Source organism: Drosophila gunungcola (assembly GCF_025200985.1).
Source record: "Drosophila gunungcola strain Sukarami chromosome 3L unlocalized genomic scaffold, Dgunungcola_SK_2 000002F, whole genome shotgun sequence".
In the NCBI taxonomy this organism is placed as follows: Eukaryota; Metazoa; Arthropoda; class Insecta; order Diptera; family Drosophilidae; genus Drosophila; species Drosophila gunungcola.
The window spans coordinates 6,843,124-6,856,195 of record NW_026453178.1 but is presented as its reverse complement, the minus strand read 5'-3'; the positions used below and the strand labels follow the sequence as shown (position 1 = coordinate 6,856,195).

The following is a 13,072-nucleotide window of genomic DNA, read 5'->3' as shown; positions in this document are numbered from 1 at the left end:
TGAAATAATTTATAAAGATTTCATAAAGTGGGCAATGAAAAATAGGAATGTGGTCTGTTGTAATGATAATTCGTACTAAAAATATTATATACTGAATACTCTTTCTAAGACTTCTTTAAATAGTGATTTCTGTGGCACCCTCCATTATTTTTAATAAGAATTTTCGTTATCTAAAATTTAATTATTTCTATTTTGAGATGAGTGTATAAAATCCTAAATATACATTATTTTTTTTTAACTGCATTGGCGAGACCAGACCACATAACGAATAGTTGCAGGACACGGAAATTAGTGCGGAAACGCTTACTACGCTTAGCAATCTGTCAAAAAGCCAAAATGTAATAAATGAGACCCGCATGCTAGAGTCTTGGGGGTTGGGATGTCTGGGGGCCATCAACATAATTCATACGACATGGCATACCAGGACAAAGGGCTGACCATGTCCAAGGACAAAGACGCCAACTGGCTGGGCGGGCTGTCTTTTATGGCAGCAGATGCACCATATTTCATTACACGTTGATAAGTGGTCATTTGTCCCGGACCAAACACGGTCGCAAAATGGCTAAAACTCCGAGTGAAGTTGGCTTCCTGCATGCCAACAGGCATTTCATAATAATTTTAACAACCTTTTTACGCAAACCTGCAGCCAGAAGAGGACCCCTTTGATTAAATACACGAAATACACGGATATCTGGTGGTCTGGCTTTGCATTTAAATCTCTTCATCCGTTCAGGAATCATGCCTATGAGTTGGCTAACAAGAGTTTTTGGGGTCGTTCATATGATTATTAATTTTTGCACGATTTTACGGCTGCTTGCATCTGAAGTTGATGACTTTTAGTATTAAATTATATTGACTAAAAAAATAAGCTTATATAGGAAGAATAAACCATGTTTTTAACACTCTGTGTCAATTAAGTGTAAAGATATTTCAGATCTAGATTGTTGGTAATACATTACTTGGTTCCCCGTTTTATAATTGATTATTTGAACATCAAAGAGGTTAAATGTTTAATGTTTAAATTTAAAATAGTTAAATGGCAGAGATATCGATTAAAAAAATTAGGGCTTAAGCGTTTATTTAGATTTAAATGGAACTGGGTTCTTAAATTAAACTAGGTAATATAATCTAGTTTACAGATAACTGAGCTGGTGAAATAACATTTAGTTTAAAAAAAAATGTTATCAATTTTATGCTTATATAATATAAGCTTATGATTTTTATAACTTTTATTAAAAAATGCACTTAATGTCCTTTTACTTGGATATTTCTTCTAACTAACCTCAAAGATTTCAATCAATCTGTTCAGAACTAACGTTTTTGTCATCATTAAAGGGAAGTTTTGTATGCAAATATTTAATTTTCAATTTGGTTTTTACAAAGTTCACTTCTTTGATCGCTCACGCAATAATCTAACTAATTTGGGCTTTACCAAAGTGCCACCAACTGAAAACAAATCGACGACTCATCGACGACCTTTCATGGTCGGACAACACACCTAGATACTCCCACAGGCGGATATAAAAATCCACCGACTTGCCATTCATCAATCATGACCCGAAGACGGCAGTCCTAACTTTGCATAACTCAGCCGAACGTAAACAAATTGCGAGATTGGCGAAAAGCAAAAAGTAAAGCGGGTTGAATGACAGACATTGGCACAGTTTTTCGATTGGGGCTCAGTCTTGAACCGAGTTCGGGGAACAGCCCACGATCTTTGTTAATATTTGGCACTGCTTTCGTTTGACCGCCAATTCTGTTCCAGTGATACTGGCCATCAGCCCATTTTGTTACATCAGAGGCGATAAAAAGTGTAAATTATTATTACCAACAGCTGGGATGGGAAAAGAAAGCCGCGGGGGTGCGGAGATGGGCGATTAGAGCAGAAAATTACTCAACTCGAGTTAGTTTCGGTTGGGGTTTCTGTTTCGGTTTCGGTTTCGGTTTCAGTTGGGTTCAGTTTGGTTGGCGGGGCGTCTTGTTAGCTGGTTAACTGCTTGGCCTGCTCAACTTTCACTCAGACGTCCAATCTGTTGGCCCATTATAATTAAGCCATTTGGCTGGCCAACTGCCTCGTTGGACAATCATTTCTCACTCGAAAAGTGTAACAAATACGCCAATTAATCGGCGCAATGCAGATGTAATTGTAATTGATAACATCGTGTGTAACCGAGTTGAATGATCAGCTAAGAGCTTAATGCTGCAAAATCGGATTACCTGCCGCAATGACTGCATTGGTAATTTTTTTTAAATAAAAAATAAAGCTAAGCCTGGTTCATAAATGTAAAATATTGGATTTAAAAGTATAAAAGTACGTTATTTAGATTTGTAGATGGACATTTAGTAAATTAACAAATATACTTTATTTTAACATAGTAGTAAGTATATAAGACTTAACTTAAAAAATAAATTAAATTATATTTTAACTACATTGACCAACTGAATTCGAAAGTTTGTTTTTCAACTTTGTGAAACTTTTCTATAAGCTTACTAACTTATATTTTAAAAAAAGAAAAAAAGCTATTGGTTTCAAATTTGCTAGTACATTTTTATGAATACATGTACATGTAGCGTTTTTAAAAAGATAAATAAACAAAATTTATTATTTTTACCAAAAAAATATTACCTTACTCTTTTATTGTGTAAACTTTCAACTATTGACCTTCAGGGAGGCGAGGTCTCTTTTCAAGCTCTTCAAAACTCTGCTGCTCTCGTTTACCCATTCCGGCAGCTCTCTGTTAACGCTAATCCACCTGGCCAAGTCGGAATGGTAGTGGAGCTCTCTCTCTCTCTCTTGGCCAGACCTGTAGACTTCGGCTATATCCATATCTCCAGAGAAATGGCTTGGTGGCTTCACTGCGCCGGCGTCGCGTGTCAAACGATCGCTGAACTTTAAGCCGGAAAGACGTCGCCGTGGAATCGTCTGCGTTTTGCTTTTAGTTTTACACCGCTTACGTCTGCCGGTTGCGTCGCTTGGGCTAAAAATTTAACCAGTTTCGATTCGAAATTCGCTTTCAGTTTCGTTTGGGATACGCGAAGAAACAGCAGCAACGGCGGCCACACAAAGTTGCAGTGAGTAGTTTGGCTGGGGAAAAAACCCACGGCGAAATTGAAACCGAAAGTGTGCAAATCAAAATCAAAAGCCGGTCCCCTTGAACAGCACTTCAAATGCAGCAATTCAAAAACCAAACAAAGCATGGCAATTGTGTCTAGAAACGAGCCCGGCCAATTTTCGAGTTCAGCCAGCCAGGAAGAGCGAGTAGAAAGTTGTGGAAAGAAGTGGAAATAACAGAGAATTGCGCAAAAATGGCATTACAAAAATCGGTGGACACAAGTGACTCATTTGGTGCACAGAAAAAATAATGTGATTCACAAATTACTGATTCAAATACTTAACAAAACAAAGGGACTACCAGAAAAATGTATAATTAAAATATCGAACAAGACATAATGCTTAAATAATATTAAAATATAATTAACAATATTTTACATCAAGATGGAACTATTTTATTTTGATAATAAAGTACGGTATCGCTCTTCTAAATAATTTATATCCTATCCAATAAGAGCTGATGTTCATGTATTTAATTCATATTTTTTGACAATAAAAATTGTAAATTGATATCATTCTCAAATAAAATTGTGCATAAATTGCTTATATTAATCAAAATTCAACAAAAAGTTCGTCAATAAATTTGTTCGAATATTTTCACACTTTAGATTTGTTTAAATTAAAAAGTGCATTTTAATTAAAGAAATATAGAAACTCCATTAAGCAAAAAACGGTTGGCAAAATAATTCGCTAAAAATATGTTCATAATAACAAAAATATTAATTTAACCGATTAAGTGGCTAAACATCTTATAAAAATTTAATTGAAATTTTTTTCTGTGCAAGTGCAGGAATAAGACTGAGATCGAACCTCAGCACGCCTCGGACATTAAAGCTAATTGGTGGGCGGGGTGAGGGTGGGGGCGTGTTGAGTGGATTATGTAATTTGACAAGCAGAGGATACTTCCCCCAAAGAATTCACAACACGTACGCCGTATCCGTATCCGTATCCGTGTTCGTCTTTGCCCGCACAATTTGGAACGCATCTCGAGCGTAAAGTGTCCTTTCGTGTCACCGCCTCCTCGTTCGGTGTCCTTTCCCCAATTGGACAGACCAACCACCCACCCACCCAATCACCCACTGTGCATTTTGTGATCCTTGCACCTGCTGCAACCACACCACCTCGTCCCGCACCTCAAAAATTAGCTGCCATTTCTTGTTGTAAACTTCCATTGCCGTCTGCTGTCTTTTGGTTTTAGTGCAGCGCCCTCTGGTGCCAGCCAGCGGCAAATGCAGTTTTCTGGTACCTCCCCGAAATTCACCCCATATCTTTTACCCCTCGGATGGGGATCATAAAATTTTTGGCTGCAATTACAGCTGGCAAAGTCTGTTGCCCGTCTCCGTTCGCAATTGCATGGAATTTAAATTTTATATTCAACAAGACATTTGGAATAGGAGTTGTTTTTATATTGCACAAGCTGCACAGCACAAATATAAATAATATATTTTTAACTCTGCACAGATGCTGCAAACTGACTGCGACTTTAACCCGATAATTTCGAAATTTTCTGTGCGTCATCTTTAAAAAGGGTTTAACATTTTTGCCACACACACTCTGTCTCGTACGACAACCTTGACTCCATTTAAATGCAAATGCAAATCGAAGAGCGCTAAATGACGCACTAAACAAGGCGACAAACTGTGCATATTTTATGGTGAAATTTATGGTGGTTCGCAGAAGACAAAAAGAGTTAAAAACGTTAAGACCCCATTGAATGAGCTGTGTGTGTGCCTAAAACCATAGAAATCAATAAGCCAATGCGAGAAACATGATGGGTCGAAGAGAGTTTTGCTTAAGAACATAAAACACACTTTCACTACTACATAAAATATGGTCTGTAAAAAATGCCATAGAAATAATGAGTATGAAAGTCAATAAAGACAAGATTTGTTAAAGAAAAGACTTGGATATTAATGAACTTTAATTTTGAAGGTGTTTAAAAGCTTAAAAATGTTTATGATTTATAAAATCTTTACGCCTTGACTTAATAAACAAATTTAATTCATAAAAAGCCATGTTTCTAAAGTCAATTTATACAGTTAAACAAATGAAAATATATATTTGAAATATTTTCTTATTTCATTTTTAAAGTATTAAACTTAACTTCTTTCTAAATTTCCAACTTAATACATTGACTTAAATTTGGGACTTTAAGAGGTTGCAATTAGTTTAAAATGCAATAAATTAAAGTTAATATTACTAACTAACCATGAGTCAAACAAAAACCACTCACAACAAAGAACAATCATGCTATAGAGTTTGCTCACAACCAGACTAGTTAGAATTCATATATATGCACTTGTCATAATGAACTCGGGGTATAAAAAGAAACCAAATCGCTTCGCTCTGGGCATTAAACTTTTAAGGCCTGTCAGCGTCCCGCCAAATAAAACTTGACAATAATCCGAATAATTTTGCATGGTTCGCCGGGACTGAAGATGATGGTATCCGATTATATCTGGCAGTCGTGCGGTTGCATAAACACGGCGCAATCATAAAAAATGGAATTAAACAAATGTCGTCGTCGGCAGGGAAAACTCCTTGCTCGGATAGCACGTGAGAATTGCATTAATATGAATGCAAATGTGCATCCCCCGGGGGCGGTGGGCAGTGGGTGGTAAATCTATAAATTTATGTGCAAATGTAGCAAGAAAATGTCGAGCACAAGTCGTCGGAAATTGCGCGAAATTCTTTTGTAGTTTGAGTTGACAGCAAGTTTTTATGATGTTTTCCATTCCATTTTCCTCACTTTAGGCGACGTGCGAAGACAGTTTGGCTTGAGCTTATGAATCGCTGACGTGAGCAGCGGGATTTTCCACATTTTCCCTCCAACTTCAGCACCACCAAAATGCAATTGCTATGGGAGCCGCGAAGTGTGCAATGGAAAATTGCAATTCTAATTATCGCATTAGTCTTCGACGTGTCGTGCATAAGAAATGGCCACGGGTGAGTTGATTGAGCTTCCTTAAATTATGCAAATTTCCTTGAGCCTCTGTGGAATGTTTTGTGAAGTCAATATCCTTGCTTTTTAATTTGTTTTTATAAAATCATAATTTAGCTGACCTAAGACTAACAAAACTTTTGCAAAATTAAGTTTTCCTATTCTTTTTTTTGTCATTTTTAAAGATGCAAATATTTAAATTTTCTCAATTTTGGATTTGCAAAGAAAAGTAAACAATTTCTTATACTAGCTCACAGGTAATTTATTTCTTACATATGCATTTTGTAGCATTCATTTGTGTATACAAATTTTTTTAAATAATTATTTCCTTACACATTTTTAATTTTGATATTTTTCATTTTTTCCTTTTTCTTAAGTGATGAAAATCAGATATCCGTGAAGCTGAAAAACTTCTTTCCCTCAGAGCAGTTTTCAGAGGGTCAGAGTCCCACAGAAACCTCAGCCCGAGTGACTTCGGGCGGAGGATTTAGACCCTCACAAATGCTGGAATTCACGCCCTCAGATGTTATGCCCCAGGCTGGTTTCAATCGCTATCCCCCGAGCTATTTGGAACCGAACTATAAGCATGAAGTGCCCAACTCACTGGGTCAGCAGCAGACGGCATTGGACAAACAGTTCTCCTTTCCCGCGGAAACGCACTCGGTGTTCCAGAGCACACCGCTGCCCACGACACCGGTGGTTAGCTATCTGGATCCGTATACGCAGCAGAACTATCGCTATACCCCCACCCCGCCTTCGATAATTCAATATCAACGGGAGCAGCCAGCCCAAGATGATCAGGTCTATACCGTGCAGTCATCCTTGCTGGTGGGAAGTCATCAGCAGAATCACCAGCGTCCTGGTCACGTGGACGACGTGTATCTGAAGCGTCCCGGCTACGTCTTCGATGAAAGCCCCAACCCATCGTATCGTCGACCCACAAGGCCGCCGCCTTCACTGCCAGCCCCGCCCACCACCGCCTCGAACAAAATCTCCTACGATAGCCATGATTACCCACCGCCCAGCTATGCGGCCGAGCAGACATCCAATTTTGTGCCCCAGCAGCCAAAGCAGCGACCACTGTACCAGCGCCAAGACATCAATGCGAATCGAGGGGGAGCCGGAGGAGCGGGTGGAGCAGCTGGACCACCACCTCCTGGCCCGTCTAATTATGCAAACAACTTTGATAATTATTCGCAGCGGCCGAACCCACAGCAAACTCAGATACAGAACCCCAACCAGGTACACGAAGAAAAAAATTTATCTCGACTAAAAACTATCTAAACACCAATACTATGATTTATTTAAAAAAAAAATAATTGTGTCGAATTATGTTAAACTCCAACAATTACATTACAAATAATAACTTTAGTGTGTTTAGGCACACTTCGATTTTATCATAGAATATTTTGACCCATTAAATTTTAAAGGCTATAAGATAGGTACAACATTAAACTAAATTTTTAAAGGCAGGTCAATTAGAAATTTTGTATAAATTAATTTTAATAATTTATTTTCAATTTCCAAAAGTTACAATACTAAAAATAGATCAAGGTCGATCACGTTCATCACGTAATTTCAATTGCTTAAATTAAGGCACAAAATTTCGTAATAATTTAAAACTAAACAGGAATATTATAATAGTCTAAATTTAATTCAAAAATTAAATCAGCTTAAAATGAGGATTGATATACACAAAATAGTTGTATACTCTAAATAAATTCCATAAATGGTAATGGTGTTAAATTAATATTGCAAAGATGATTGTATATTGTATAATCTTTGAATATAGTTATTTCTAAATTCTTAAAGAATTTAACAACATAAAAAGGATGGCATATTTTTAAGAAAATAAAGTTTCGATTTATAAAAAAATTATCATGTAATTTTGTTATGTGCAGGTACAGCCGCAGTTTGGAAACTATCAGTATCAATACAACCCCCAGAACGGAGGAGCAGGTGGTCCGGCAGGAGGAGGAGGAGGAGGACCAGGATCTGGACTACCCCAGCGGCCCAGACCGGGACACAATTACTACGAGTATCAGATTGGCGAGATACCGCCACCGCCACCGCAGTCCCAGCACTTCCAGCAGCCGCAGCAGCAGCAGTTCAACTATCGTCCTGCCACTCAGTCATCGGGTGGTGGCTCAGGGGGCTCTGGAGGATTAGGAGGCGGAGTGGGCGGTGGTTTGGCCACCCTGGCCTCGCTGTATGCACCGCAATTTACGAATCTCCTCCTGGGGGGCGTTGGCTCCCCCTCCTCGTCCTCCCAATCGGCCAGCCCATTAGGCAGTCTCCTCGGCGCTTTCGCCGGTGCACAAGGAGCAGGACACCAAAGTGGGGGTCAGGGAGGAGGACTGGCAGGACGACCGCCCAACACACAACTCATTAGGGCACTGGAGAACATCGCTCGCAACGACGATTTGCAGTGCGTGCCCAAGGTGCTCTGCCAGATGATTGCCGGTCAAACGTTACGTGGCCAATTGCCCGGATTCGTTACCTCCCCGGCCATAACCAAGTGAGTACTCCAATGTGGCCGGAATGGTCCAGGGGATCGGGTTTCACTGAACGAAACAGATATTTAAATAAACAATGCTTTCATTTAAGGGTTTAAATAGGTTGAAACATGTTTTCCATGTTACCTTTACCTTAATTCGAATTTTCGATACATTTTTATAACGTTGATGATGTTTTTTGCATTTACAAACATATCGTAATTTTTTTTTGTTTTTAATTTTTTTTAACTTGTTATAATGTTTGTTTTTTAAATTTATCTTATATCATTTAAAACAAAATTCTAAATTCCACGACATTTCAATCTATTTGTATTCGTAACAATTTTTTTCCGGACAAATATTAGATAGTGTTAAAAAAAATGTTTAACTCACAATTTTTAATAAATTTGGTTTTCAGTGTTGAGGCATGGGCTGTTCTCCATTATGCAGGGGCTTTAGTTGTGAGTAAATATTATTAAATTTGCATTTTAAGGCAGATGGGGGCATCTTGTTTCTGTGGTGCAGCGTTAAATGGGATTAGACTTCATTACTGCCTTGCAAACCATATTGATTGTTCTATTAAATGAGCTACGTCTGGTGGGGGATTTTCTAGGGGGGAAGGGGGAATGTGAAAAGGGGTTGCGATAGCACCCATTGTAAATTGAAATTGTTTGGCTTTGGCAAATTCTTGGCTTCGAGTCAATTAAGTTTTATAAGCGGCCTAGAGAGAGGCTAAAAGGCAGATGGAGTTGCATTACTTGTGAGACTAGATGGGAAGCTTAAGGGAGTGAAATCTTACTGCAGGACGAACGTTTCTAAGGCAGCCATTATCATTATCTGGTCGCAGTTTCTGAAATCTGTTTCAGCTCTGAAAAATTACTACAGATGTTAAATGGAAAATATTGCATTCTTATTTAAGATAGTATTAAAGCCTTAACAAAAATAAATTCTTTTAAAAAATAGTATTAGTTTTAATGGACCGAAATGAACTTTATCTTAAGCAATTTAAAACTTTTAGTAAATATTTGTAAATATTAAAATTACTTCAAGCAATTGAAAATTTAAGTTTTACAGAGTTTCTTTAAGGGTTTTATTATCTTTGTCTTAACTTATAGTCATTATCATTAAAAGTATATGAACTGACCACTTATTTATTTGTCACAGTTTCCTTGCTGGATTCCCTGTGGCCTCACCTGCCCTAATTTACGGAAGAGCTGCCCTTCTTGGTTTGAGTGGTGGAGAGCGGAGCTGTATCCAAACTTATGAGAAGTGTCCTAAGAACGATGTGAGTAACTACAACATGCTAAAGTCAATAATTTGAGGTCTAAAACAAAAGTTAAACTGAAAAAAAAACGAAATAAAATGCATTTAAATATTTTAAACCTAAAATTATCACTTTCATAGTTTAATATTTAATTATGCAATGCTCTACATTATGATTTAATATTAAATTAATTATTTTACATTTCTTGTTAAGATTCCATTTTTATCACTGTATTATTCGGGCACACAAAAATAAAATTTTGAAAAATTCACAATGCGGTAAAATTGATTAAGTCAGTGAAACAAATTTATTTATGCAATTCACAAAACTAAAGTAATTAAAATCTCTGAGATAACAAGAAAGTACACAGTTATATATCTATTTAGCAACAAAATTTATTGGCTTCAATTGTATCGCTTGGTACTATGTTAATTTTTTTAATAATATAATCTTATTTTACCTAGATGGAAATTATTCACTATTTGAACAATCACCGCGGCGGATTCTTCAAGTTCTTCAGTGAGCCAGAGGAGACACCAGTGGCCTCGCAGCAAGGAGATAGCGGCACAGGATCCCTGTTCAGCATCCTTTCCGCTTTGACAGGCGGTGGAGGAGGCCAAAGTTACACCACTCCGCGACCTGTACCCCGACCCACTCAACGACCCTCAACTGATATAGCCAGCGGAATCGGTAGCTTCTTCAGCCAAGTGCTATCCGAATATCTAAATGGAGTGGAGTACCAAAGAAGGAGGAGGCGGAGGAGTCTCAACATGGATGATGACTTCCATGACGAGGAGGACAACCTGGACACCCAATCCAGTCAGCTGGTGAAGTTTCAGGACGATGAGGAGGAGGAGGCGGCCAAGGCTCACACTGAACTAATAGGTGTGCTGCAGTTTCCCGATGACGAGGGTGAAGGTCGGGTGATTAACTTCAAGGACATTCAAAGCGAGGAGCAACACGAGGAGGGAGCTGTCCGTTTCCCAGATGCCACACCAGCGGAAGTTATCCGGGAATTCAATCGCCATGCTGCCCAAAGAAAGCTAAGGTTTCCTCAGGACCAAGACGAACCATCTGAAAATTTGAGGAAAGCCAAGGATTTATCGTTCATGGAGGGATGGAAGGTTGTGCTGCCAAATGGACTTTCCCACTCTGACCTGGGCGTGGATAAGCGGAGGGGAAAACGCATTGTGTTTAGGGATACCAACGAGCATCTGGATGAGCAGACGTTGCAAGAGGAAAGGATCAGGGAGGAGGAGCTATTCCGAGAAGCCGAGTTGAGAGAAGAAAGAATGTTGGAGGAACAAGTCAGGGAACAACAAGCTAGAGAAGAACTAATCCGAGAAGAGCAACAGCTCCGTGAAGAAGAACTCAGAGAAGATCAATATCGGGAGGATCAAATCCGGGAAGAGCAACTCCGAGAGGACAGAGTCCGAGTGGAACAGCTGCAGATCCTGCGCATTCGCGAGGCTCAAAATAACCAGCAGTCCTTCAAGGGTGACAGTCCTCATTCTCCTCCAAATGCCGTTTATGAAGATGCAGCTCCTCCGCAACGTGGAGCCCGCGTTATTTTCCCCGACCACTATGAACAGCACATTCGGAAGGGCAAAATCCTCAATAGACCCACCTATGCACCCACCTACGAATACAACGAGGTGGACAAGGAGGCCAAGGAGGATCGCCTGGTGGTGAGCGATGAGCACAGACCCCATAATCACTACCGATTGGAGGGCGGTTTCAATTCCCTGAATCGTGGCGAATACATGCCAGGTAATAATGTTCGATTTGTAGAGCCCACAAGTGAAAGACCACACTACAACTACCCAAATGCAAACTACATAAGCGACAATCGCTATGGCAGCAGTCAGAATCAAAAGCCCCATTACGAAGACGACAAAAATATATATGTGACCAACTCACATGGAGTCAACGAGTACTATATTCGTCCTGACGGGAGTAAGGTCTATCTAAAAACAGGTTAGATTTAAGAACACTAAATTAGGTCAATTACTTCAGAAGTTAACATTTTTCTTTGCCTTCTATACCACACGATTTGTTTGAGATTCTTTACTTTTCTTTTGAGATTGTAAATAATTAAAAAAATCTTATCGAAATCCGCGTTTAGAAATCCTAGTTATTTTAGTGTAATAGAATAAGTTGTTTTGAATTCTTATATTTTAGTTTGAAATAATTTATAATTTGTACAAGAATGAATCGAAATAATTTACACCATCACATAAGTTTTAAGTTAATTTTCCATGCGTTTGTCCAAATTGAAATCTATTAGGGGTCAACTGCAAAACCCGCACAGAGGCAGGCCACCACTTAGTCACATAAGTCTGTAAATATTTAACGCTTTAAACCAATATTTATTAATAAAACACAATTCAATCAGCCGAAATTGTACAAAAAGATCAACTTTCTTCATCTGCTACCATTGTTTCAACAAGTGAAACGCGCTGCCAGTGGAATTGCCGCATAAATCTAGTGGCAAACGGCCTCATCTAGGGAATACGTTTGAAAAATTAAATGTGATAAACCGGGACAATAATGGAAATGCAAAAATAAACAATGAAAACACAGTCGAATATTTCAAGTGAAATAGGAAGTACCCTCTGCTTAGGATTATTTAATGGTTTAATTCAGCTAAACGAGTTTTAACATAAACTTATAAAAGATCAAATTTATTAAACATAGATAAATATATTCCTCTTTTTTTGCTTCACAAAAATAACACCTAATTTTTGTTTAAACAAATAAATTATAACGGCAGAAAGAAACAAGAAACCAAATGTTTTCAAAAACAAAAATCCTTATATCTCAGTCTTAAATTTATAAAGGGTATGATAAAAAAGTTCAGAAGCAAAGGTTGTCGAAACCCCCGGGGGCATCAAGAATTTAATTTATACTTTTTTTTTCCCGCCAGCGTTTTCCCAAATGGTCGAGCGTTTGTCAGCGGGAAAATCACACAGATATGCAAAAGTGCAGTATACTTTTGTGCTGCCCAGGCGACCAGGGTTGTCACCGTTGCCATGGAAAAGGAAAAGCTCCCGGCGACATTTGTAGCTGCAGTTGCTGTCGTCTTATTTTATTTACAGCACTCGGGACGACGACAGCAGCCACCGTTTGTATGCAAACCATATGCAACGAGTTAATAAATGGGAAATACAGGGCTTAACGTGGGGGTTTGGGGTTAGCGACTGAGACCCGTTTTGGTTGTTTTGGTTGTGTTTTTGGCTGGTTGAAACTTGTGTTATATA

At 38.5% G+C, this 13,072-nt stretch overlaps 1 protein-coding gene across 1 annotated transcript; it reads left to right on the top strand.

Annotated features, from left to right (window-relative positions):
• The first annotated feature begins 2,866 nt into the window (after positions 1-2,866).
• On the top strand, positions 2,867-12,377 carry LOC128257655 (uncharacterized). Its single transcript, XM_052988750.1, has 6 exons — positions 2,867-3,072; positions 5,867-6,058; positions 6,431-7,295; positions 7,955-8,571; positions 9,713-9,833; positions 10,277-12,377. The coding sequence occupies exons 2-6, from the start codon at positions 5,961-5,963 to the stop codon at positions 11,792-11,794; spliced, it is 3,219 nt and encodes a 1,072-aa protein (XP_052844710.1). The 5' UTR covers positions 2,867-3,072; positions 5,867-5,960; the 3' UTR covers positions 11,795-12,377.
• The last annotated feature ends 695 nt before the right edge of the window (positions 12,378-13,072 follow it).

What these genes read in the sequence shown, in the direction of transcription:
- LOC128257655 (XM_052988750.1), top strand. Translation starts at nt 5,961, where the DNA reads ATGCAATTGCTATGGGAGCCGCGAAGTGTGCAATGGAAAATTGCAATT. An exon ending in TGCATAAGAAATGGCCACGG is followed by an intron (nt 6,059 to 6,430) that starts GTGAGTTGATTG and finishes CTTTTTCTTAAG; the next exon opens with TGATGAAAATCAGATATCCG. An exon ending in AGATACAGAACCCCAACCAG is followed by an intron (nt 7,296 to 7,954) that starts GTACACGAAGAA and finishes TGTTATGTGCAG; the next exon opens with GTACAGCCGCAGTTTGGAAA.